General features: G+C 28.7%; 2 protein-coding genes and 2 pseudogenes across 6 annotated transcripts in view; 2 read left to right on the forward strand and 2 right to left on the reverse strand.

The window, feature by feature from the left end:
* Positions 1-57: 57 nt before the first annotated feature.
* On the forward strand, positions 58-9,313 carry LOC145182205 (GDP-fucose protein O-fucosyltransferase 1-like). Of its 4 annotated transcripts, none has more exons than XM_090101177.1 (7): positions 58-193; positions 711-829; positions 1,351-1,474; positions 7,190-7,358; positions 7,687-7,882; positions 8,065-8,298; positions 8,823-9,131. In XM_090101177.1, exons 1-7 carry the CDS (start codon positions 100-102, stop codon positions 9,033-9,035), a joined length of 1,149 nt encoding a protein of 382 aa, XP_089957303.1. In that variant the 5' UTR covers positions 58-99; the 3' UTR covers positions 9,036-9,131. The 4 variants fall into 4 exon arrangements, with proteins under 4 accessions (XP_089957303.1, XP_089957307.1, XP_089957305.1 ...); XM_090101181.1 differs by having other exon boundaries at positions 77-193; positions 7,725-7,882; positions 8,823-9,134; XM_090101179.1 differs by having other exon boundaries at positions 77-193; positions 715-829; positions 8,823-9,132.
* A 54-nt stretch (positions 9,314-9,367) lies between these two features.
* LOC145182198 (ATP-dependent RNA helicase A protein-like) overlaps positions 9,368-27,253 on the forward strand; it is a 36,219-nt gene continuing 18,333 nt past the window's right edge. For both annotated transcript variants that reach the window (XR_016456628.1, XM_090101176.1), the window contains exons 1-8: positions 9,368-9,564; positions 9,717-9,834; positions 10,073-10,216; positions 10,445-10,604; positions 13,412-13,470; positions 13,629-13,768; positions 19,254-19,446; positions 19,572-19,661. Coding sequence is in view for 1 of the 2 variants with exons in the window: in XM_090101176.1 (XP_089957302.1) it covers positions 9,727-9,834; positions 10,073-10,216; positions 10,445-10,604; positions 13,412-13,470; positions 13,629-13,768; positions 19,254-19,446; positions 19,572-19,661 (894 nt within the window). In the remaining variant the exon portion in view is untranslated. The remainder of the gene's footprint in view (positions 9,565-9,716; positions 9,835-10,072; positions 10,217-10,444; positions 10,605-13,411; positions 13,471-13,628; positions 13,769-19,253; positions 19,447-19,571; positions 19,662-27,253) is intronic.
* LOC149883072 (uncharacterized) lies at positions 21,281-21,982 on the reverse strand (annotated as a pseudogene).
* On the reverse strand, positions 22,561-24,346 carry LOC149883073 (uncharacterized; annotated as a pseudogene).

Here is a 27,253-nt window from a genome sequence, read left to right on the forward strand (position 1 = left end):
AAAATTATTGACTATTTGATTTTTTTTTAAAATTATTATGCTACTTATATGATATTTCTTCATTTTTATATATTCTAGTTAATAAATTATATTTTGAGAATGTTACTACTTATCATTACAATATTTTGGCTTAATTTTATGGCTTGTAAAAATATTGATGAAAGTGGATATGTGATGTACTGTCCTTGTATGGGTAGGTATTCAAATTGCCAATTTTTAAATTAAATGTATAATTTTGTGAATTAGTTTTTAAGTTATTTAATGCCAGAAAAAAAGCATTAAAGTACATTGTTTGTGTTCATATTTATTATTGTGTTCTTATTTAGCAAACCTTTTAATGACATTGTTTGTTTTCATATTTATTATTGCGTTCTTATTTAGCAAACCTCCTAATGATATCAATTTTTGTTAACATTAGCTTTAGACAAAAAAATATCTTCTTTGTCATATGTGTGAGTAACTTGCATATTCCCATCTTAAGTACTTAGCTTTAGTTTAGTCTTGAAAACTGTTTTATGCAAACAGCTGTGAATAAATGTTTGATAATATTGCATAACTTTTCAATGATAAATCTTGTAACTGACTATTTATAAGCATTTGTAAGCAAGTTAGAGTTTATTATAAAAAATAATTTTTGAATGTCAAGTTTTTTGTTTTCTGTTTAATCAAACCAATACTTTAAGCATTATCTTTTCATGGTTTCTTCTTAGGTAGGTTTGGAAATCAAGCAGAGCAATTTATTGGTGCCCTGGCATTTGCAAAAGGAATTAATAGGACTCTAGTTTTGCCACCTTGGGTTACATATCCATCATCTATGCCTTTTAAATCTGTGAGAATATTTCTTAGTTTTTTAATCATAATTAGTCTAGACTTTTACTAGTGATCTGTTTTTTTATTTTTATCCTTAAAGTATATACTGATTAAATTTGCCATTCAAGTTTACATTGTATTTACTTTGTGAATGAGCCATAAGTATTTGTTAGAATAGTTTAGAGTAATGTTCCATAAGTTCTTTTAGAAAATACAAAATGGACTATTAAAAAAATGTTATAATCTACTAAACACGAGCAAATAACAGGTTTAGTTAGGCATAGCTATATTTAGCACAAAAGATTTTAATAATTCATTATCATAAAAAGTTTAAGTTTACATGCATACCAACTACAATTGACACATCTTTTCTTATTACATATTAAACATGTGAAGACACATAATATTTCCTGAGCTTTTCTTCGCTGTTCTTATATTTTTCCAATAAATACTTTATGATTAAGTTAATATTGACATGTTTAATTTGTATTCGATATTGTTTTGCAATTTATTTTATAAAATTGATCTGGTTTGTTTTAGCTACAGATTAATTTTGATAGATGGTTTAAAGTGGATCTTTTGGAGCAGTTTCACCGCGTTATATTGATGAAGGAATTTATGGATAATATTTCATTTAATGTTTGGCCACCTGATCAAAGAAAAGGTTTTATTTATATTCATTAAAAAAGAAAAAAAAAATAGTATTCAATTTCAAATAAGAATATAAATTTAGTTAAAATTTTCTAGCAATTTTTTAGTATTTCTATATTTATAGCTAATTAAAAACTGTTTCAGAATTTAATTTTTTTTTACATCTTTCAATCATCTTCACAATTTAATTGCAAACTAATGCTTCTTTCACAAATTTGATGCAGAGTCATTCCATATGAAATCATCCAAGCAATATCACCCTCAAAAATAGATTTCATTGATTTTTTTAAAATAATATTTCTAAAGGAGACATGATTATTCCAAAAACTTGACCTCCTAACTCTAAGCAGTTCAGAAGTTATGGTTGTTTGAAGAACAAATATTTTGCTGAAAAACAGGACATATCTGATATTTTTAATTTTTTATTTGGTCTATAAAAAGTTACTACCTGGTATATAAAAGTTACTATCTTTTAAAAGGTGAGGAACCCAAAAATGCCACTTAAAGCACACTATTCTAAAGAGAAATGTTCTATTTTAAAGTTTTAAATTTATCTTCATTTTATAGCATGTTAGGACCAAATTTGGCATGTGAAACTTTTTTTTCTGAAAAACTAATACTTGTGTTATCTAAAAAACTGCTGTTTAATTTTTCATTTTAGTTTAAAAAAGCTGAAAACTAAAGAGCCACTACATATTAGGTGGGAAAAACTCTCTTTAAACAAGCAAGTATTTTTTTATAATATTACACTTAACCTTTAATTTTACTACTTCCTGTTCTTTATCTTTTTAATATTTTCCTGCTATTTTCTTTTATACATAGCTGCTTTAGTTTCCTTACAAGATTGACAATTACATATTTACTCTAAATTATCACTTTGGTACATATGAAGACCACAAGGGAAAAAATAGACATCATGTTTTGCAACTATTGAGAAATATGGGTTTTAAATTTTGAAAGTGTCTTAGTCTTTCATAGGATATAATATTTTTAACTGCTCTTTATTGGTGGCAGATGATTTTTTAATTTTTTTCCATAGTCAAATTAATATTTGATATGCAAAGAAAAAAAAATGAGAATGATAATATTAAAATTTGTAACATCTGGTTTTTCCCATGTGGTTTTCATATATAATTTGAAGTCTGTATTATTGTGATGATTGAAACATGAGCATTACAAAAAGTTTTTACTTTCTTAAAATTACTTAAGCAAATTTAAAATAGCTTAGTTGGTAGAAAAATCTTTCTGTTCTTATAAACCAAATATTATCTGTTGATGGATTTTGTACTGAAAACATTGTAGGAATAAACTTTGACTTTATATTTGAATATGTTCTAAAGTCACTCAGAACTAGTCTGCAGAATGATATGCATCAGCTAAAACTGTACCTGATACAAGATCCTACCACATTATAAACCAAGACAGTAATTTATTTCAAAACAACAAACAAATATATACTGTTCCAAAATTTCATTATAGTCAATGGTAAAGTTGAATTCCTCACCAACAGCTGACTGCTGATGACAAAGTACCATCCAAATATGTAGCTTGCAAGTAGGATGATATTTGGTGGGCTGGCATGAATAAAGAAATCAACAGCAAAAACAAAGATGTGAAAGTTAAATTCATGCTTCTTTATGGTCCAAAAAATGTGCTCAATTGCACCATTGAGGCACCCATTACAAATATATTCACAAAAATAACAGTTCCTATGACACAATCAGTGATGACTTCAATACTATTGTGAACAGCTTTTAAATACACCTCTTCTATGTATATACTACTCAAACTGTTCAAAGTCTTTACTAACTTTATTCTTATCCTTTATAATTCTTAACTAAAAAGAACTATAACTCATGATAGATTTTTTAGCAATTTTTTTTAACAAACCCTAAATATTGTTTTAATTGAAGCAGCCTGCTTTTAGACTTAATGATAAATAAAAATAGATTTAAAAAAAAAAAGATTAAATTAAATTAAAAAAATTCCTCACAGAAATTTCAGCAAAATGTTGCTGCCAACCAAAAAATTTTTTAACCTATTTTGAAGGCAGCTATGGTGTAGCAACACTGTTTTAACCATGATTTTTGAATTCCTTACCCTTGGCTATAATTGTACCAATTTCTGTAACCATCAGACTGCTAGAACTGTGTCTCTTAATAACAATGTAAATCCAAAATTGTGGGTTTCTGAAAAAATCCTCAATATTTAAACATTCATAACTTTTGAACTTTGGACACTCAAATCTTGGTTTTTCGCTTGTCTTATTTATATACTTTGATCAATCTATTTTTAAGAGTAACATCTTTCAAAACTTTTGAATGATTTCACTTGAAATGACCTTGCAAATATAGAAATTAAATATTTGCAACCATGCTGGCTGCCTCTTTATTTCAGATAAAAAGCATTGATCTGATAACTTAGCAACTTTTATTCTGTCAAGTATTACACTGATCAACAAAAAAAAACTTTCCGAAAATATCTTGGAAACCAACACTTGTTTTAAGACAAGTAAGACATGCTGATTACAAATATAGAAACCATTTGTCTCTATCACCCACCGTTGTTGAGATATTTGGCATTGACCATTTATATATGTTTAATATTGTATCAAAGCAAACAACTCGCAGGCAAGTTACAGTAGAGCATATATCGCTGAATAGAGTACTACTTAACATAAATACACATAGTTTAAGATATAATACACTTGTAAAATACATAGGTATAACGTAAAGTTCCTTAAATTAAAAGTTAGTTTGGTTTGTATTTCTTGGCTGTAGACTTGCGTTTGTGCTGACAATTTGGCATGTTGCACTGAAGCATCCAGCAATAGTCGGCTAACATTGCTGCACTCCATCAGCCTTGATAGCGTGACTCCATCACCGAGATGTCCTGATGGAAACGTTCACCATGTTCATCATTAACAGAACCTAGGTTTTCTGGAAAGAAGTCGAGATGTGAGTCGAGGAGATGAATCTTGAGGGACATGTTACAACCCATTAACTTGTACGCACTAATGCACTTCTGCACAATATTTACATAGTCAGGAGATTTATTATTTCCAAGGAAATTGGCTACAACAGACTTAAATGCCAACCATGCTTTTTTTTCAGTTCTGCTGAGTAAATCTTCGAAGTGACTGTCTGCTATGATCTTCCTTATTTGTGGACCTATGAAAACACCTTCTTTCACTTTCGCATAACTCAACTCTGGAAACTTGTTGCATAGGTACCGAAAAAGCATCTAAGTTTTTGTCTAGTGCCTTCACAAAGTTTTTCATGAGCCCCAGCTTTATATGAAGTGGAGGCATAAGAACTTTTTCACGCTCAACCAATGGCACACGCAGGACGTTTTTACTACCTGGCTCCATTTTATCTCTAATAGGCCAATTCTTATTTATATAGTGGTGCTTCCTATCTCTGCTGTCCCACTCGCAGATAAAGCAGCAGTACTTGGTGTACCCTGTCTGCATTCCCATGAGAATAGTGATCACTTTTAAATCACCACACATATTCCAATTGTAATTGCGATAGCAAATTTTTTGAAGAAGTAGTGACATGGTTTTGTATGTCTCTTTTAGATGAGTAGAATAACCAACCGGTACTGATGCATACATGTTTCCATTGTGTAATAATACAGCCTTCAAACTTGCCTTGGAGGAATCAATAAATAGATGCCATGCTTCAGTCTTATGTTCTACACCGAGGCTTGACATAAGACCTTGGATGTCAGTGCATTGGCACAAATTGTCACTCATTGCAAAGAACTGCACGAGTTCTTTGTGTCTATGTCGAAATTGTGAAGTTCTTGTACCTGGTGATAGCAAATTAAACTCTTTCAGATGTGAACCTAGCAGTTCAGCTTGACCTTTTGTTAGTGCCAGGTCCCGTACAAGGTCGCAAAGATCATCATTATTAATCAAATGAATTTCATCATCATCAGGATTGTAGTCAGAGTCTGCCATGTTGCTGGAAGACGAACTTTCTTCTTGTGTTGCATCATCGACTCTGTATTCTGTAGGTGATGTTGGTATTGGACAACTGACTGGATCATGTGGAATTGGTTTTGAAACCGAGGGAATATCTGGATACTTCACAGATGAACGAGTCTTGTATGAGAAACCTGTGACATTTGTCAAACAGAAATAACAGTCAGTGATGTGGTTGCTTGACTCACGCCATATCATAGGAACTCCAAATGCCAGATGGTTGTTATTTTTAGCCTTCCTTATCCAACCCCGTAAGTTGCATGCACATGTCAAACAAATGAACTGTGGTGCCCATGACTTGCTGCTGTCAACCTTTGAATCAAAGTATAGTTCATAAGCTTTTCTCAGAAATGGTGTAAATGTCTTTTGGTGGCTTTTGTCTGTGAGATAGCCGCACACATAACAAAACAAGTCTGGTGAATTGATGTAGCCTCTAGACGCCATTGTTTTCACTGAAAAAAAAAAAGCAAATATATAGGAATAGTATAACTCATAATAAACACACAACTCATTAATAAACATACAGTTACAAATTAAGTACACTAAATTAAACAAGCAATTCTTTCATTTACATCAGTTTATAAACATCTAATACACAGTAAATCAGTCACTATCACTAGACACTTGTTATTCATATACTTTTTACATTTCCTCACAAGGGAGAATTCAATTCACATAAAAAGGAAAATATCAAAAATCATTAAATTAGCATTCGATAAAAAATAAATGAACTCAACAGGGTTCATTTCTGTAAAATGATATTAGTCTTCTTAAAAGACAGGTAAAACATTACCTTACTCGGTAGAAAACAAAGCAAACTCAAAATAACTAATTTCGGTCTTGATTAAACCACTCAGGGGTTTTCACTTTTAATTACTATGTTTAAATCAAATACTTTATTCATTACTCCTTATCTATAAACTAAAATAGCACACACGGGATCTTTTTTAAGAAGCACAATATTCGAACATAACTTCACTTGATCACAACAAACAACGACTGCCCTGCACATCTTTTACCGGACCTATTTTCAGAACAGAATATATCATTTTAAAATATCAAAAGAATATGTTTAGTGTTGCCATCTGTTATTAACTTAGTAAACTAAACTCTATTTTCTTATTCATTCGTAACAATAAGGGATTAAAAAATGTATGTTTATGTTAATATCTTAAAAACCTGACGTGATAGAGAAAAACGGTTTTCAGATTTGTAATCAGCATGAAAAACTGCTTTAGAAAATGTAATCATTAAACAAGATATTTTTGGGTTGTTATTCAGTGTTATTGCAAGGGAACATTTCTATATTTGTGACAATATCACACCAATCTTTTTCTAACATTTTCCAGCTGTTTTGATCTTTAGTGCTGATATCAATGTCTGCAATACTGTTTTGGAAATATGCAACATTTAAAGATGTCAATTATTATTGATTTAATATTTATACAATTTCTGCTGATATTTGTAATCACACAAATAACTTTTAATTCTAACTAATAATTTCTAAATATGATCAGAAATACTAGTGTTCATGGCAATCGATTGGACCACTTAAAAAAGTTAATGCTTTCATATTTTTATCATAATTGTAAAAAGTATTATATGGATTGCACTTATGAAACTCAGCTATGTATGATTGCTGCTGCAGTGATCTATGTAGTAATTATTAATTCACTTATGAAACTCAGCAATTATTTATTATGATTTTATTTTAATACTTTTTTTAAACTTTTTATTTAGGTTTTTGTTATTCTTTTCGCAACAATAAAGAATGTGGTATGAAGGAGGGAAATCCATTTGGTCCATTCTGGGATCATTTCAATATTAATTTTGTCTCTACAATCGAACATAAGGGTCTACTATGGAATACTTTAGAAGATTCTAACACAAGGAGAGGTTGGCTTCAAAGGTATTAATAAAACTTTTAAAAATTTCAGTTTAAACTTTCCTAGTTGCTGGTTGGTATCCTTACAAAGACAAACAACTTTAAAAAACTCAAATAACTCTATCACTGATATTCCATAGACAAATGTTGAGGTCCAATCCTTTGATTTTGTCTTCTCATCTAATGTCAATGATGCCTTCATTTCCACAGGACAACATTCTCCCAAGATTTCAAATGCAGTTTATATGTTGGTAGTAAAAGCAAAAACTCAAGGCAATGATTGTGCTGAATTACTTCATTTTTGAAACTAATTAAATAAACCAAAAAAATTGTCAAGTTTTTCTTTTCATAGGTTTCCTTCTTCTAAGTTTCCTGTTCTTGCTTTTCAAGGAGCACCTGGCAATTTCCCTTCACTAATGGAACACCAATATTTACAAAAGTATGTAGAGTTCTCTGAAAGATTAAGCAAGCAAGCTGATGATTATATTAAAAATGAACTCAAAGGGGACCAATATATTGGAATTCATCTACGAAATGGACAAGACATGGTAATTTCCTTTATAAAAATTATTATTTAATAGAGTTCTATTTGTGTTGTATTTTCATAAGTAAAACTTGTTTATGACAACTGATGACATGCAGGATTTGCTAAAAAATGATATGCTCATATGTTAAATAAAATGATAGACTTTTAAGGTTATTTAAAAAATAAGCAATTTGTTTTTTGTAGCTAAGTGTTTGTAATGATCTGGATAAATACCAAGGGAGAATATTTTCATCCGCACAATGTACTGGTTATAATAATGAAAGAAAACTAACATATGAAATGTGCAATCCTTCAAAGATAGAAATTATAAGAGTTGTAAAAAAACATATCATAGCAACAAAGTTGAGAGTTCTATACGTTGCAACAGATAATGATAATATGTTGGACATTTTTAAAAAAGAGTTGATGCTGCATAAGGTATCATGATTTCTAAGTAAATTTGATTTGTAGGTTTTTTAAAAGTTTTTTTAAATTTAAAGTGGATTTTTTTTTATAACTATTTTTCTATTAAAATATAAGCGAATAAAATCAATTTAAAAAAAAAACAACTAAAATCAGTGCTAAGTAATTGCTAGAACTAATTTCTAAAAACTTAGAATATTATATTTTTTATTAAGACTAAATGTTTACAACACTCTATATAAGAAAATTAGGAATGTAGGCTTTGAAAGAAACTAATGCTAAGTTTTTTAAATTTTAAACACTTAAAACATAAATTATGTAAAATAGTTTTAGGTTTTTTACATGAAATTTTACTTCACAAAAAAATCTTCTTAAAAACCTTTTTAGATGCTCATATCTTTAACTATTTTAATATTTAACTTTAAATAAGACTTATTTTTGGGACAGTTTTTGAAAAGATATAATGGGTTTTATAAGTATAAAAAAAAGTAATTAAATAATTTTAAAATTTATTAATAGTATTTATATGTACTTTAAAGGTGTCTGTATATTCAAGAAGAGGACTTTTTGAAGAAGAAATAGATGAACCACTTATAGATATTGCTTTACTTTCAAAGTCAACCTATTTCATTGGTAGCTGTTTATCAACATTCTCAGCTTTTGTTCGACGGCAAAGGGAAACACGGGGAAATCTTAATATGACATTCTTTGGAATTAATTATGCTTCTATGAAGTCCAGTGATGAACTTTAAAATTTTAATTGTTAGACTAAATTATGAGAATTTTTGTTCTAAAAGCAGTTAATTTTAGTATTTACTAATCAGTTTTAAAAAATCTGTAGTGGAATAATTCAAATTCTTCAATTTGTATTTTAAATTAAAAATTTTAGAGAAAAATATTTAATAGTTTTATTATTGTTAGTATTTTATGTATATATGGATTGTTTTATGAGGAATTTTCCTATGATTTTGATTTTAATGAATGTAAAAGGTTTTAAAGACACAAATAAAAGATTTATCAAATCATGCAATAATTACAGAGATTTCAGAATTAAATATTTAAAAAAAGGTTTTTACTTGTTTTCAAGTTTAAATCAGAATTAAAAGTCATCAGTCTTAAAAATAGCTGACCATTTATTATTAGTTACTACAGATAATGGAAAAGCCATCAAACAGAAATAATAGTTCAAGATTGAAATGGATTACATTATAATTTTGTTTTAATCGTTGTGAAAAGAGTTGATTTGTACATACCTTAAAACTGGTGCAGTTAAAGTCTGTGGTAAGATATTCATTTCTTGAAAAAGTTTTAGAAGACATAGAAACAAAAAGTGCTATGGGTTAATAACTGTGACCTGCCTTTGATTTGAGTACTTCTTGATTTTAGTTAATTCAATGTTAATTCATTCAAAATGGCTCTGTAATCATTTTTAGATAACTTAAAATGGCAGGTATGGCAAAAGGATTTCTTTTTCATTGGGTAGGAAAACAAATGAAAGTTCGACCAGAATTTAGCCCCTTACCTAATGGACCTCACAGATTTAATTTTCAGGTGATTATAATAAAAAAACATGGTACTTTTCCTGAAACTTTTCTGGATTGGTGACCTTTTTAAAAAGTTTTCATGAAAAGTTTCATAAAGCAGATTTTAAAAATTTGTTATTCTTCAAAATAAATTTTCTTTCAAATAAAATAAAACTATACAAAAAATTGAAAAACAAATGTTTCCTAAACTAATACTGTACAAAAAATGCTTTTGAAAGTGTTTAACTATTACTGATTCATTCTAGGCTAAAATTGATGGTATTAATTATATTGCATTTGGTGGTGGACCTAGTAAAAAAGAAGCAGAAGCAGCTGCTGCACGAGATTTGTTAAGCTATCTTGTTAAAAAGGGAATTATACCTGTTGATGCAGTTCCACCTAATATGCTTGTAAATAATTTTTTTAAATACATAGATAGGATGTTTTATGTTTCTGCCATAATAAACAGCATAGCTTTGCTAAGGTAAATAATTTTTTGCTAAAGATATATATTTTTTTAAAGTGATATATTTTAAATTATACTTTCTTTACTAAAGTAATCAAGAAAAAATAGTTAAATAAATAATTTGTAACTTTAAGTTTCTTTTTATTACTTTAGCTTTTTTATTCTATTTCAGACTATACAAAATTCTGCCACATCTTCGGCGGTAGAAATTAATAATCCTTTTAAACAATTACCTTCAAATTTCTCTTGTCCTCATGAACTTGTTAATCAAAGTATAGTGCCTAAAATCGAAAATATGCCCTCAGAAATGAGTTCATCAAATAATTATTCAGGTAACTTAAACTTTTGAGTATTATAAACATTGATATAATAATAGCATGGTTGCAAATTTTCTCATTTTTCAAGCAGTTATATTTTTTAAAGTAGTAATGCTCTTATTCGCATCAAGAATTTTTGCACAAATTTTTTTTGTTGAAACATTTTTCACATTTTAATTTAACAACTGGTAAAATATTTTTTAGACTTAGAGTTGTTGAGACAAGAAGCCTAAAACAAATACACAAAGTAACAGGCTAATGTTTTAAGTAACAGGCTAATGTTTTAAGTAAATGAATTTTTAGAAAAAAATCTTGAGAATTACAAGGATTATTTTCAGTAAATAAAGCCTACTACAGCGGAGAAAATAGAATTAGCCTCACCATGTGCTGATCCAATATTTTGTAAATCTGTAAACAAGTTTGTGCGGTACAACTTTTGTATCCACACACATATAATTACTGTTACAAACAACAACTTTTTAGATTATAATATAGCATAATTAAATTGCGGTACATTTGATAAAACCATAAAATGTATAATACTTGATATTTGCGGTAGCAAATAGAATTAGCCTCATCAATAATTATTTTCAGTTAACTTGTATATTTTAATCTGGTGATACGTATTTGTGAGTTAGTTTTTTATTATTATTTGTAAGTTAAACAAAGACTGTGAAATCAGTGCTCATAAAGTTTTTAACATTTGGTTTTTGATACCTTAATTTGAAATGGGACATGGTAAGCGTTTAACGAATGAAGAATTAGCAGTAATCAAAGCATACAAAGATACAGGCTTATCTAATCGGGAAATTGGAAAGAAAATTAAAAGATCTCCAAAAGTGGTTAGCAATTACTTCAAGATTGGCGTTAATTATGGAGCTTATAAGGGAAGTGGTGGCCAACGTAAAATTGATAATCGTACTAAACGAGTTATTGTACGTTGTGCTGCTGCTCAGCACATGACTACATCTCAAATTCGTGCTGATTTACAATTACCTGTATCTGTTCAACGTGTGAGACAAATCTTACATGAAGATCCAAACACAGTTTGGAAAAAGCGTAAACCAAAACCAAAACTTACTGCTCGTCATAAAAAAGTTAGATTACAATTTGCGAAAGAACACATGTCTTGGCAAGAAGAGTGGCATCAAGTTCTCTTTAGTGATGAAAAAAAGTTCAATCTAGATGGTCCTGATGGCTATCAATATTACTGGCACGATCTTCGAAAAGAGAAAGAAACTCTGATGAGTCGTAACTTTGGGGGTGGAAATGTTATGGTTTGGGGGGCTTTTTCCTTTGCTGGAAAACTTCCACTGGCATGGATTTCAACAAAAATGAATTCACAGGACTACATTGACTTATTAGAAATAAGTTTACTTGAACATGGTGAGGAATTGATGGGTGAAACTTTCACTTTCCAACAAGATAATGCTACTATCCATAATTCAAAGCTTACAAAAGCTTGGTTTAGAGAAAAAAATATTCACGTAATGGAATGGCCCGCACGTAGTCCAGATCTTAACCCAATTGAAAATCTTTGGGGAATACTTTCTAGAAAGGTTTATGAAAATGGTAAGCAATTTGAATGCACCTTGGAGCTGAAAACTCGTATCATAGAAGCTTGGAATGAAATATCTATAGAAACTATCCAAAATCTTGTGACTAGTATGTCAAACCGCATATTTAAAGTCATTAAAAATTCAGGAAGCAATACTAAATACTAAATGAGCGTAAAAACAAAATATTTTCTTTATTTTTTGTATATAACGTTAATGAGGCTAATTCAATTTTCTCCACAAATTGAATACTTTTAATTTTTTTTTCCATTTGGAATTAATTAAACATACCAATTTATAAACTTTTTAGTTGTAGTAGAAGTAATAAGAAATAAAGTAGATTTCATAATTGTTTATTTGCAATTTTTATTAAATTAGAACAAAAAATAAAGGTGAGGCTAATTCTATTTTCTCCGCTGTAGCAAGCATACATATATGTGTCCTATTTGAAATCAAGGTTTAGGTTTTTCAGAATCAGCAATTTTATTTTTATTTGAAATACTTTTAAATGATTTATAGATGGATGCATGTTAAGAGCTTTTATTATGAGGTGTAGAGTATAATGAAGCACTTTGCTAATAAAGCGTGGAATGCAGTTAAGCACTTTTATGATAAAGTTTGGAGTGAAATGAAGCACTTTAATGATGAAGTGCAGAATGCAATCAAGCACTTTAATAGTTATGTGTGGAGTGCAGTAAGGCATTTTTGAATGTAAAAAAATTATTATTATCTTTCATGAAGTTTTTTTCTAATATTTTGTGGCATAAATTTAATTATGCAACGAAATAATTATCTAGAAAAGTACTCCAAAATATGTTGACTTAAATAGATAGGAACTCTTAAAATACATATTTCTTTTTTTTTTGCATTAAGCTTATTACATCTTGAATATATGCAAAACATTCCATAACCTTTAAATGGATATCTAAAGTGCAGAGTGAAGTGCCCCTTTTCTGTAGATATATCTTTATTTAATAGTAACAGTGCTAAACTAACATTTTCTGTAAAAAGTAATACTTCCAAATTTAAAGTAATATTTCCAAATTTAATATTAACTGTTAAACAAAATGAGTTAATTGAAATTACTAGAAAATTATATTTAAAAGTTACTGAATATTACTCTATTATTACTGATAATATATATTGAAAAATTACTTGAATTATTACTATATATTGTAATTATTAAAAAATTAATTTTTGGAAAAAATGGTCTACAGAACAAAAATACGTTTTTTATTTATAACAAACATTTGTGTAAATATTTAGTCAATCAGTTACCACCAAGTGCAAATCAACAGCTAAACAAAAGATTAAAGTTAGAGGAGGTACTTTCAAAAGATTTTAAATTGTAACGTTAAAGAAATTTTTTTTTTTTTTCAAATGCTTGATTTAGTGTTGTAAAGGAAGTTAATACTATGTGGATGAATGTTATGTGTTGTTTTTTATGATGACTAAATTTATGCTTTCTTATATAAACTACCAGGTAGAAGAAATTGACTCCAATGCTCATCTCCATGGTAATTGGACTGTAAAAAATGCAAAACCTAGGCTGCATCAGTTTTTAAACAAAAACAGAATTCCTGCAGATTTCAAATACTTTTGTGAAGGTCCTGATCATGAAAGGTAAGAATTTTATATCTATTATTGTACACTTTTTTTTAAAAAAAAATTCAAAAAACTTAAACATATTCATAATTTTATTCAGGATCATTTAAAAGTTATCACTTTTCAATTAAAAAGCAAAATTTTATTTTAAATTTGAATGTTCATCAAAAAGGTGATAAAATGTCAAAAGAGCTTTTGAAATTTTATCAGGAAAAAATTCCAAAAATCAATACCATCTACAATACAAATATTGATTGGTGTGTATTGAAATCATACCTATCCAAAATTGGTTCCAACCTCAATTTTGAGGATCAAAAAAATGACTGATGGAGCATTAAACCGCAAGGTCTCAGGTACCACCAGATGTAAAAATTAAAATCTAATCTCTCTAGTCAAAAGAGAAAAACACATTTAAAGTTTTATAGCATTTTGCACTTCTGATTGCACTTGGAGCCCTGTTGTAAATCTTTTTTTTTTTTTTTTTTCACTTTTGGGGTATGGAATTTTTAAAAAATATCAAAAACTCTTTACATATGTGTTGGCTATAACCTGACAAAAAATCAGCTATTTAACACCTTTGGTTTGTGTTTTAGTAGGAGTCTCTCCTTTGAAAAAATGGTCGAATTATAGGAGCTTTTTGTGGTTTTTATGCTTTTTAAAGATTCAAAGTTATATCAAGTAACTAATTTAGTAACAATATCATGTGGCTAGTGGATATGGGATTCTATGGTTGTTAGACTTCACGTTTGTGTGTACTTTGTCTTTAAAAAGGGTGCCTTTTTTGTCCAGGTTTGTATAAAATATGGGGCAGAAAACATATAGTTAGAGGCATTTTTTAAATTGTTCTGAATTTAAAACACATAAAAACCTCTTTATGTTTTAGTTGTTAAACCTACAGGTTTACTTTGTTGTTTCTGTTTAAAATGGTTGACCAAATATTTCAAAATTAATTGGGGATTTACAAAAACACTTCAAAATTAATATTAGTATCAAGTTTTTTTATATAAATTAAATATGTATAATCTTTTATTGCTTTGAGTTTATTCTACTATTTTAAAATGTGAAAAAAAATTGTTTCTTATTTTCTGGGAAAAGCCGCAACATTAAAGAAATTACATTCAAGCACTCAACAGCCTAAACAACTAAAAAGATTTTTTACCAACACAAGTTTGTACTAAAGTTATTTTTCAAAGATCAGTTTTCTCACCACTAAAATGCCATATAAAAAAAAAGCTAATCAAGATTATCAACAATCTGTATGCTTCTTTTGTTTTTCAAAATGTGACAGACATATTTCTGATTTCATCAAGGAAAGAATACTAGATATTTTTTCTGGAAATTCCATTGATTTTAAGGATGATTGGGCATATGCACTTCCTGAAGAGCAATGAGCATGGCAAGGGAGATAGAAACTTGCCTCTTCCCAAGTTACATGATTATTAGACCACAGACCAGAGGATTTGATTCTTGTAATTGTTTAATTTGCCAGGTTGGCCAACTAAAAGGACATTCAACAAAGCTCACTTTTTCAACTGATCAAGATTTGAAAGAATCATCAACTAGCTTTGATAAATTATGCTCAAACTGTCTCAGTGTAGTCAAAAGAGGAAAAATACATGATTGTTCACAAGCCACCAAGTTTGAAAACTTAAAGAAAATGATAGCAACTCAAAAATTCAAAAATTGTTGAAACATAATTTAGGGAAATTTAACAATGGCTGGTCGAAAAGCTGAAAGTTTATTCAAAGTTTCCAAAATCTCACTTGCAAGGCCATCAACAAAAACTGATTATTTGGTAGAGGTTGTTCAATGCAAGAGTTTAGGGGATTTTAATAACTCAGTTCTCAGGGTTAGAGCAATCACTTCACCGCCTCTCATCAAACTAAGTATTGATGATGGAGAATCTTTTCTCAAGTTCAGCTTGAGTGTTATCAGCATTGGTGGAAGTCAAAATGTCAAAACAAGTTCAGCCTCAAATGACAAAAGCTTACTGGTTGTAGAGCATGGGCAAAAAACAAGTGCCAAGCGTCAGCTACTTGTTGGTGTTGCTGAAAATGTTTCAGAAACTTATGGAAATGTCAAAAAAAATTTAAGTTTACTTGGTACAATTGATGTGCCTTTCTTTATTGCATGTGAAATGAAGTTAGCCAATATCATCTATGGCATTCAGTCTCACTCAAGCAAACACCCTTGCTGTTGGTGTGATGTTAAATCTGATGACCTCAAAGAACAGGGAACTCCAAGAAACTTCAGATCCATTAGGATGCAATACAAAGCATTCATTGAGAAAGAGAATGGAAAAATCTCCGCAAAGGATTTTCATTATGTTGTTCATAACTCATTCAATCTTCAGTGCTCAATGGACTAGGTAAAAAAGAAACCCTGATCACCCTAATTATGTACGCCAGTTACTGCAAGCATCTTTGATTTTTTAAATAATTCATTTTATTTTTTAAACAGTTAAACAGTGATTTCAAGAATTTCATTCTTGAAATGCTTGAAATAACATATTTCTTAATAAGGAGTATTCTTGTCTGAATTTTTTGTTTATGTTATAAACTATATTCATTTATTAAGTTTACAAAAAAATAATCAGAAGTATATATCTTATTTTGCAAGTGCTAAATAAAAAAAATCTTAAGAGCAGTTAATCTTAAACAACAATCTTAAAATCTTAACAGAAGAAAAAGCAATAAACATCATAATACCATCATAAAGTAATTTTTTTAAAAATTATTTCATGTCTGCATGTATGTGTTTTTTCAATGGGAGATAAAGGTTAAATGGTTTTTTTTTTTTTATTTGATATCTTTTTAAAACCCATTTCAGTAAAGATATATTTCTTATTTAAATAAAAAGAGTTTGTATTATTATGTGTATTTCCAATATTTGGTCAATCATTTTAAACAGAAACAACAAAGCAAACCTGTAGGTTTAACAACTAAAACGTAAAGAGGTTTTTATGTGTTTTAAATTCAGAACAATTTGAAAAAATGCCTCTAACTATACAATGCTGCTCAAAAATCTAGCACACATAAGATTTAAGTTTCATTTTTCTTCTTTTAATTGAATTTTTAGGCGGTAAACTTCCTATGCCTTTTCAATTTTTTTTATTTACAGTTAATTAAAACATACCTTATATAGAAAAAAAAATAGAAAAAAAAGTTACGTTAATTTTACCATCTATTTTTAACTTAAACAGAGACCGCTTATTAAAGCAGTGTGAAAAAGCTGCTCATAAGTTTAGCACACTTGCACTTCTATTGTCTTTTAACTACCGCTCTTTACTTTTTGACGTCAAACTTTTATTAAAAAGTAAATTTAACTATCCATTTTTACATAAACAAAACTGAACAAAAGTTTCTAAGATATACATAGTATGTATTACCTCATTTGAAATAAACTTGGTATTTTTCGCTTAAATTTTGTCCATAATGTAACCAATAAGATGGGAAAAAAATCAATTAGCTCTGAAATAAAACAGCCTATTGTAGGACTACATCTTAGTGGTTTCAACAGCTCTGAAATTGATTGAACTCTTAAGTCTGTATCTCGTTCATGTGTACTCCGAAATTTGAAAAAACTGGTGCTGCTGCAGACAAAAACCCATCTGGAGGACCAAGAATCACAAGTATCACCGATGATAATAGTATATATAGAATTGCAAGAAAAAACCCTAAATACTCAGCCAAAGAGATTGCACAAGAAGTGAACTTGGCTCTAAAAAATCATATCTCAAGACAAACTGTAAATAGAAGATTGATTGATCAAAAACTTTGTTGCTACGTTGCTGCTAAAAAATCACTGCTTAAACCAATTGATCGGTTAAAACATATCAAATTTTGTAGAGCTATTTTGAAAATGACTAATTATGAACTAAGAAGAATAATATTCAGTGACAAATCCAACTTTACAGTTATTAACCGAAAGAATAGAGTGATTATCCGAAGACACTATAATGAGATGCTTCATAGTCGCTTCCTTGTGCGGTGACTACAAGGTGGTGGAGGTTCGGTAGGCATATGGGGTTGCATCACTTATGACAGCCCAGGTCTCTGCTACTTATATGATGGTCGTATGGATCAACATAAATATATCAAAACGCTTGAAAATCATTTAATCCCGACTAGAGACATCTTTTTTAGTAATGAGTCGGAGTGGCAGTTTCAACAAGATAACGCTCCTTGTCACAAGGCGAAAATGGTGACTATTTGGTTTCAAGAAAACAGCATTAAGGTACTTCAGTGGCCAGATAGATCACCTGACCTTAATCCAATCGAAAATGTATGGACTGTACTGGACCGCAAACTCACTAAAGCTCCCGTAACATCAGCTGAACATCTTAGGGAAAGTTTGAAAGAGTCGTTCGACAGCTTTACTTTTTGATTCAATTAAAAGAAGATGTGAACTATGCATAAAGAACAAAGGTGGACATATCCCTTATTGATCTCGCTATTAAAGCAAACTTAAATCCAGGTGTGCTAAACTTATGAGCAGCTTTTTTTTAACTTTTTTTTATATATTAACTTTGATTAAAGATATTTAGTGATAGACATTTGTTTTTTTTAGTTTTTTTTTCTCTTAATGTAATTAAAGTCAAATAAAAATTTTTTGTTTTTTAAAAAACCTTGAATTTCTTATTTTTTACTTTTATTTCATTTTTAAAGAAAAAAACACAACTTAAATCTAATGTGTGCTAATTTTTTGAGCAGTATTGTATGTTTTCTGCCCCATATTTTATACAAACCTGGACAAAAAAAGCACCCTTTTTGTAGATAAAGTACACACAAATGTGAAGTCTAACAACCATAGAATCCCATATCCACTAGTCACATGATATTGTTCAAGATATTTTTTCAAGAACAATTCAAGATATTTCTTTGAGGAAGAATATATCAAAACTACTTCACTGGTTGTAAACTAAGCAACTTTTTTAAAAATTTTTTTAAGTATAGTAAATAATTAATTTTAGACTTGTTTATGTTGTTCTTTGAAAGTGAAAATCTTGTTTAGAGAAAGGGGAAATTGTTTGTATTGTTCACTATTGAATGATTTCCTATTCAATATCTATTTCAGATTTCAGTTTTTAGCAAAATCATTCTCCAACCAACTTATCAAGTATGAAACAAACAAAAGTTGACTATATTGACTAATAAATGTTACTAAAATATATATAGCTTTTAATGAGTGTTAGAATGATGGCAGTATTGACTACTGGTGTGGATATAAAATGGTTAAAAGTGGGAGAGTTCCAAAATATGTTTAGCAAAAAATGTTTATATAAGTAATAAAGTCAGTTTTCTACTGATTTAATGTTAACTATCATAAGGATTACTTTGTTTATGAATTTTATTTTTATTAATATTTTTTATTGAAGATATATATATATATATATATATATATATATATATATATATATATATATATATATATATATATATATATATATATATATATATATATATATATATATAAATTGTTATCTTTGTTACTATGTTGATAGGTTTTTTTGTGCTGAAATGAGTTTTTGGTTAAAAGATGTAAACAGAAATATTGTTGGTAAGGGGATAGCTTCAACTAAAAAATTAGCATCCCAAATATGCTCTGTTAATTTGGTACATCAGCTTTACCATATGGGTATTATTGAAGGAGCTGATGCTATTCAAATTGGAGCCAAAAAAAAAATTCAGCCTGTTGTAAGTTTAATTAAAGTATTTGAGCTTTATCATCAATTTTATTTGTTTTATAATTTTGATATTTGTATAAGTTATTTGCTGCTGGCTTAAAAAAATTTATTTTAGGAATATTAAATTTTGAATAGATTCCTATCTGGAATGTTGCATTAAATCCTGATGCTGAAAAGCATTTGCATCATGTTCTGTATTTGTCAAAAGTTCAACCAGTTGAGGAGGTACATAATCCTTACATGTATGTTAGCTGCTTTTACATAAAACCATTTTATTTTTACTATTGTTAGTCTCAGGTTTTTTAAAATTCCTCTGAAATACAATTTGGAATAAAACAAAGTTGCTTATTATCCATTTGAAGTAATTTTTATAGAAATAAACTCGAGTTAAGTCTTTAAAAAATATTTGCCATTAAGAGTAAACAAGGTAAAAGAAGTAATAATTAGATCAGGCTTCATCAATAAGCAAGTCACATTCAATTATTTAGTTGAGTTATAAATCAGTCAAAAAACTCATTCTTTTCATATCTTTATTTTAAAAGATAGAATGAATTAAAAATCATGTAAGACCTCATTTCTCTCCTAACATATTTTCATTTTTTTTGTAAAATAAACTTGAACCATAGTTTATGATCATGATTCTGAACATTTAATAACAATTAAAAGAGAATAGAAAGTTGTTTGGAAAAAGTGTATGATTATTGATATTTTGATTATGTGATATGTTGATCCAAAAAAATATTTTCCTCTATTTCTATATTTTCTTTTCAAGGTCCAATGCATATATTATGCTTCTTTTGCTTTTAAATTATTTTTGGGAAGAAATAAGTTTGAAAATAAAAAAAAGAAGTTTGTTTAAATGTCATTGTGATGTGTGGATCTATGTGTGTATATATTCGGGTGTAACCCTCATATTTTCTAATTATTTTATGAAAATATTTTACTTAGTGTGCTCTTAATATCAGTAAAATTTCATACTGATATAAGTTTATGATACAAGTTGATACAAGTTTATGATTTGTTTGGCTGGGGCATTCCACGTCAAGTGGAACCGCCCATCCGACATCACCAACTTGGATTTTGATGAAAATTGGCTCACATGTTTGGCATATGGACAGAAGAAAAATATGTAAATTTTTTTGACTTAGGTCAATTATTTCCTGAGATATGACCTTTCAAAGCTATGACCTTTTCACTTGTCCTTGGTTATTTTAAATGTCATAACTTTTTTGCTATTATACTTAGGAAGTTGATTTTGGTGGCAAACAGAAGCTTTTGTACAGATGAACAACTTTCTGTCTATACAAAAAAGTGATACCATGGTGTGACGTAAGAAAGTCTTAGTTTTAGAAATCTCAATTTATAAGAGCCAATTAATACTAAAAAATAATGAATTCGAATTCTTGCTTTTTGATAATATTGTTGAATAATAAATAAATTTTCAGTTTTACCCTATTTTAGGCGTGAATACATTCAAAAAAGTCTTAATTTAAGCTGTAATGTAGTTCGAGGTGATGACAAAAAGAAAGTACTATAATTTTGTTTGGAATAAAATAAAGTCCTAATAAGTGAAGAAGAAAGTCCTAATGTTTAGTATTATATATTTCTTGAAAATTAAAATGACTAAAGACATTATTTTTCTGACAGAGATTTATTAATTCTACATATAATATAAAATTAAAAATTCCTTTCCATTATTCTACATATAATTTTACATAGTTTTAGACTTTAGCTGCTTTTTCTTGTTTTTCTTTCAAATTTTCTAGTCAAATTCACTTTCTTTCCTGTTTCTCAAACTCTTTTTCAGCTTTTTTTCTCTTTCTTTCTTGCTTTTTCTCAATTCTCTATCTTTTTGATTCTTCTTTAGCTCTCTTTTTCTCCTCTAAACTAGCTATATATTCGTCAGATGTAATGACTGATGAAACTCTTGTTGCTTGTTTTGGTACTTTTTTACTCTGAAATTCTTATGGACTAACAAATATTGAATCAAAAACATTGTCATTTGCTTGCAAAGGTCCTTGAATTGGTGCTAAAGCTGTCTCATTAAATTAAATTGTTAATTCTGGTTGTGTTAAGTTCTCATTACTTACTGGAGTTTCCTCTAATAGCGTTTCTAGAACCATGTTCTTTTCTCGAGTTGTGGGATCAACACCCTCTATTTTGTCCATTTTCTTCTGCCAGTAATAAAATAAGGCTTCTTGTTCTATTGCACCTGTCCCATACATAAGATTACAATGGGCTCTAAAAGATTTTAATTGCTCATCTGTCATATCAGTTTCTAAATCATTTTTGACCTTATCAATTGGACTTAACAGTTCGGCTATAACCGGAGTTTCAGCGGATTCTTTAGGATCCCTTTGAATTTCATTTTCTTGTACACTTAACAGGACTTTTGTAAGATCCAAATTTTCTAGTTAAAAAGGACACAAATGGCAGCATTTAAATCCATTTGGTATTAAAGTTGGATTTTCCTGTGTTTTTGCAATTGCAGTTTGGAGCAGGGGTGCAAATGTCCTTTTTGGTAGAGCAACTCCAAGGTTTTGCATTCTCCATTCTATGACTATGTCACACTATGCGTCGCGCTGATAGAAAAAAAAGGAAATAGCCTTATAACTAGAGAACTGTTTAACATTTTGAAATAATTTTTTTAACAATGCATCAATTATGAGATTGTTTTTATATATATTTATAAAAAAAAGTCAGGTCTTTTTTAAAACCGGTTTCATTCCGGTTTTTTAGTTGGTTTATCCGGACTAATTCGATTTTTGATTAAAAAGATATAAAACCGATAGTTTTTGATATTTAAAACTATCAGTTTTAAGTCTTAATTTAAGTCTGATATATCAGTTTATCTTTTTTAGGGGTTACAGGCATTTTTAGTCTCCACTGATATTTTCATGTTAAAAAAAAAAAGGAAATAACATAAGTATTTTATTATAAAAAAAAAGTAAAATAAATACTCTAGAAGTTCCATTCCCCTCAAATGCAGAATAGAGGTTCTGATGCTAAAATAGGTTTTTAACAATATGTGGCTATGAAAATAGTCGTTTTTTAAAAGTTGCTTATCAACTACAGCTGCATGGTTTAATGATGCTTCCTTTATTTCTTTTCTTAGTACCAACCATTACTCTTTATCTTCCTAAAATTATTTAACAACACACATTAAAATTTTAAAAAGTTTTGTTATTGTAATAAATAGTATAGTTTAAGATATAAACTATTTATTATAGAAATTATCTATCACCAAATTCTAATTCTAATAATTATACATTCAAGAAAAAACTTTATTCACTGTAATAAATAGATACAATTGAAATATAATTAAAATTTTTACTCTAAACGTATCTCAGCAATCCTTATGTGGAGCAACATTTAATATTTACAACAAGCCTTCAAGAATTGCACTATGCATCACTAAATAGAAATAGGACTTTAGACACATCTTTGAGGAAAACAAAAATATGGCAAAATTGAGTTAATTTGACGCCAATTGATGCAATTTTTCCTCAAACATGAAAGTTTGGGATTCTTATATTTCAACTTTTCTAACAATTAGTATTTTTTTTTTTTTTTTTTTTTTTTGCAAGCATTAAAAAAAACATACTGTTTGATTATGTGAAAAGACCTCAGAATTATCAGATTGGCTACCACCAGCACCTAAAATGTATCATTAACAAAATTAAACGATAACATTAAATATTTAAATTTAAAGATACACATAGCTTTCTCCAATATTTACCTTAAGAACAGTTATCAGCTTAATCTTCTTGCATTATAGCTTTTATACCTATTTCATTTTGGTCTTCTTACAGTATAGGTACATGTCAGATGTCATAAATAAATAATTAGCTGTATCCCTAGTATTTTCAGCAAAAGAAGTTAATCGTGCATGACCTACTTGTGCAGTTTTGTTGGCTTTGTTCCTGGCTTCAATGGCACTCTCAGACAAAGAACCTATTGGATACTTAAAATATTTAATAAAAGAAACACCATGAACTACCATTCTATGCACAGACTTTGAATGGCTGACATTGGAATGGCTATTAAAAATTGATCATTAGAAATGAGACCAAACAGACTTTCAGATTTCTTCTTGAAAATTTTCACATCCGGTTTTGCGGTTGTACTATTCATATCAATGAGCAGGTCCCTAAATAGTTTGATCATAGTGGTATTCAAATTTAAAATTCTTCCAGTCACAGATGGATTATTAAAGAATTTTCGTGCAACATTGCCAGTGTCAGATGTACCACTTCCCTTCCTGACATAAGATACCCTTATATTTAATTGTATTTTGAATAAGTGCTGGAATTTTTTTTTGTTTTCAATAAATTCTTGGCTGTTTTTTACTGGAATTTTTCTTCCTTGTTTCACTGCTGGAAGTTTGCAAGCAGTATTGAAAACCCACTCCATGCTGCATATCCACAAATGAAGACTGCAAATTCCAAGTTTCAATATATTCTTATCTACATTTTTATCTTTATTCCAAATGGTTTCCGAATTAAACTCCTTAGGACTTGCTTGACATACATGACAGCACTGAGATGCTATATTTTTTTAAAGCATTTTTGATACCACAGCATTAAGTGTTTTACCATCATTCATTGCGGTATAAATAGTTGACAAACTTGAATTTATAACAAAAGTATTGTCATGAAGTGTAAACTTAATATTCTCTAAAGACGAAATTTCATTTTGTAAAGGTTCAAACTTCTCTTGAATAAAACTAGCAGTCTCTTTGCAAAACAAAACATAAGATGACGGGTTGCATCTGGACTATTTGGATTACAGTTTTTCCATAGTATTTTTTTTCCACTTCGAATCTCCAACAGTACAAACACTATACTATACACAGTGGAATCATCCACACCTCTCTTCATAGTTGCTGCATTCCACTTTGCAAATAACATTAGTTATCACATTCCTCCTGTGCTAAAAATTTAATAGAATTATCTTCATCCTCCAAATGATACTCAAACAATCTAGAAACTGAATGTTTGATCATATTGAATAGACTACATTTTACTTCAGTTTCTGAATATTTCACCTGCTCTTGATATGTCAATTTTTTGTATTCTTTTAACTTGGTTAAACCTGGAGGACCAAGGTGATGATTTTGTGTAACAATTTTTTTAAATTCAGCCCATGTTCAGATGCAAACCTTTTTACAGCATGTTGAAGTTCTTCCAGTTTTTTTCCCTGAAGATTATCAGTTCTTTTACGTTTCATCCTACTCGTAAGTTCTAAAAAAGATTTTCTAGGTTTTGGTGCTGCAGGTGTTCCCATTGTTACAGTATTTCTCCTAAAACATGTATACAACTTTTAACTTATATATATATATATATATATATATATATATATATATATATATATATATATATATATATATATATATATATATACACATACGTACCTGTTTAACTTCAGTCTAAGACCTTCAAGTATTAATTGGCCCTCCTTCATTTTTTGTTCACCCTGCTTGATGAGTAGGTTACCCTGCTGAATCAGCTTTTCACCCTCTTTTAAAATAAGTTGTCCCTCCTCATATTTCCTTATGTGTTGCTTAGGATCTGTTTCTAAGCTACATATATATATATATATATATATATATATATATATATATATATATATATATATATATATATATATATATATATATATATATATATATATATATATATATGTATATATATATATATATTTATATTTATATATATGTATGTATGTATGTATGTATGTATGTATGTATGTATGTATGTATGTATGTATGTATGTATGTATGTATGTATATAACATCTTATTTTAGAAGTAATAAAAAACTTACCAGACATGATTTGTATTCTATTTTTTTATCCAGAAAATCTTTATATTTAGTGAAGAACAAACTGCTTTTTTTTCCACATTTGTTAAAGTTTTTTATCAACTCAAAAGCTAGTCTTCGAAAAATTTTGAAACTAACCATACAACCAGCATTATTTAGTGCAATAAACTTAGACTCCAAAAATTTTGCACAGGCTTTAAAATTTTTTCTTAAGAATATATGCCTTGGGGGAAATGTATGTGTTAAAATTTGACGAAGAGTGAATGTAGCCATTTTGATAGTTAATAAAAATCATTGCAAGGTAAAATTGAATCAAATAAAAACTTACCGGAAGTTATTGAACTACGGAATTTTCATTTACTTCACAGAATTTAGTCGGTTTTTGAATAAAACTCACAGTAGTAAAAATGATTTTTAAGCATGAGGTCACAGAGGTCGCCTCAATTTTTTCGCATGGCAGTAAAGTCAATTTGCAGTAGCTATATTTTATTCAAAAAAAACAAGGCGACCTCTGTGACCACATGCTCAAATCAATCAATGTTTAAGAAATCAAAAAATCAGCAAAAAAATGCTTTGCCAAAACCCTTTTTTTCTATTTCTAGTTTTACATTCAATTAAATACATGAATTTCGCATAAAAATAATATAGAAATTTAACACTTATCATATACTTTGAAAGGATTTTAACAAAAATGCGAGTTTTTTAAAACCTCAAAAAAACCCTTAAGATGTCAAGTTTAAAAAAACTAAAAATAATTTTTTTTTTTTATAGAGAGTTAAAAACTAAATGCAAAAAAAAAAAAAAGTTAAAATGTTTAAATATGAAAAATCACTAAAAAATATGTACAAAATCCTATTTTCGCTAAGCGATGCATAGTGTGTCGGTCCAAATATCTTTTGCAACATGAAAGTAAACTCGGTCCAATGGTTGTGCAAAATGTGTGCAATTAGGTGGCAAACAAATGATTACAATACTATTTTCTCTGCAAAATTGTCCCAAATCTAAGGTCAAATGTGATTTGTGGCCATCTAAAAAAAGAGTTATTGGCAATAGGACACTATTTTTCCTTAAAAATTCAATGAAAGGTCCAGATATATAATCGTAAAATGTTTGGGACATTTGGTAACCTTTGGCTGATTTACTCATAACCCAATCTTTAGGAAAGTCACCTGCAATTTCTGGTGGAATTTGCTGTTCATATGGATACAAAACCAAAGGTGTTGCAAATAAATTACTTGTATTTATTGTTATCATAACTGAGAAACTTTATCACTATTTGCAGTGATGTTATACAATCGTCTATTTTTTTGTCCAATTACATTTTTAATAGATGGACACAGATCAAGAGATGACTCATCAAGGTTCCAAATGCCAATTACTTTTTGGTCAAGATTCATTTTATTTGCTAAAATAGATACACTCTTAAAAAGAAGTTTCTTTGTGACTGGCATACCAACATTGGTCATATCAATTAGCCAGTTTTTAATTTTAACCTCTACGTTTTTATCAAAAATTGTTGGACGCTCTATTTGACTCTTTGCTCGACCTTGTGTTTGTTGAACAAGAGTTGTCTTAGGTATTTTATAAAATTTAGATGCTGCATATATTGTCATAGTCTTCTTTTTTATTTTATCCTATGCTTCATCCATATCCTGTTGTGAATATGGTTTATAAGATCTTTTTGGGCCTAAAACAAAAAATTAAATTATTTTTGTAAGGCTAGGACTTTCTTTTGTATACGGTAAAAAAGAGGAAAAAAGAAAGTCACATCAACTTTTTTGTAAAAATATTAGTTTTTAGGTGTAAATCGATCGTTTTTACATGCAAATTCCAAACTTACCATGTTAATGAGCCATTATTGATTAAAATAGTTTTTTAACAACAAAATTTTTACAATAAAAAACCTAAATCTTCACCATACAATTTTTGACGCAATGTTCAAAATGGCATTAACTTATATTGAATATTTACATCTCAGTAGAGCAAATACTCTGAT

This window comes from Hydra viridissima, unplaced genomic scaffold, assembly GCF_058129835.1.
Source record: "Hydra viridissima isolate aposymbiotic clone 2 unplaced genomic scaffold, HvirCarnegie_v1 scaffold_10, whole genome shotgun sequence".
Taxonomy (NCBI): Eukaryota; Metazoa; Cnidaria; class Hydrozoa; order Anthoathecata; family Hydridae; genus Hydra; species Hydra viridissima.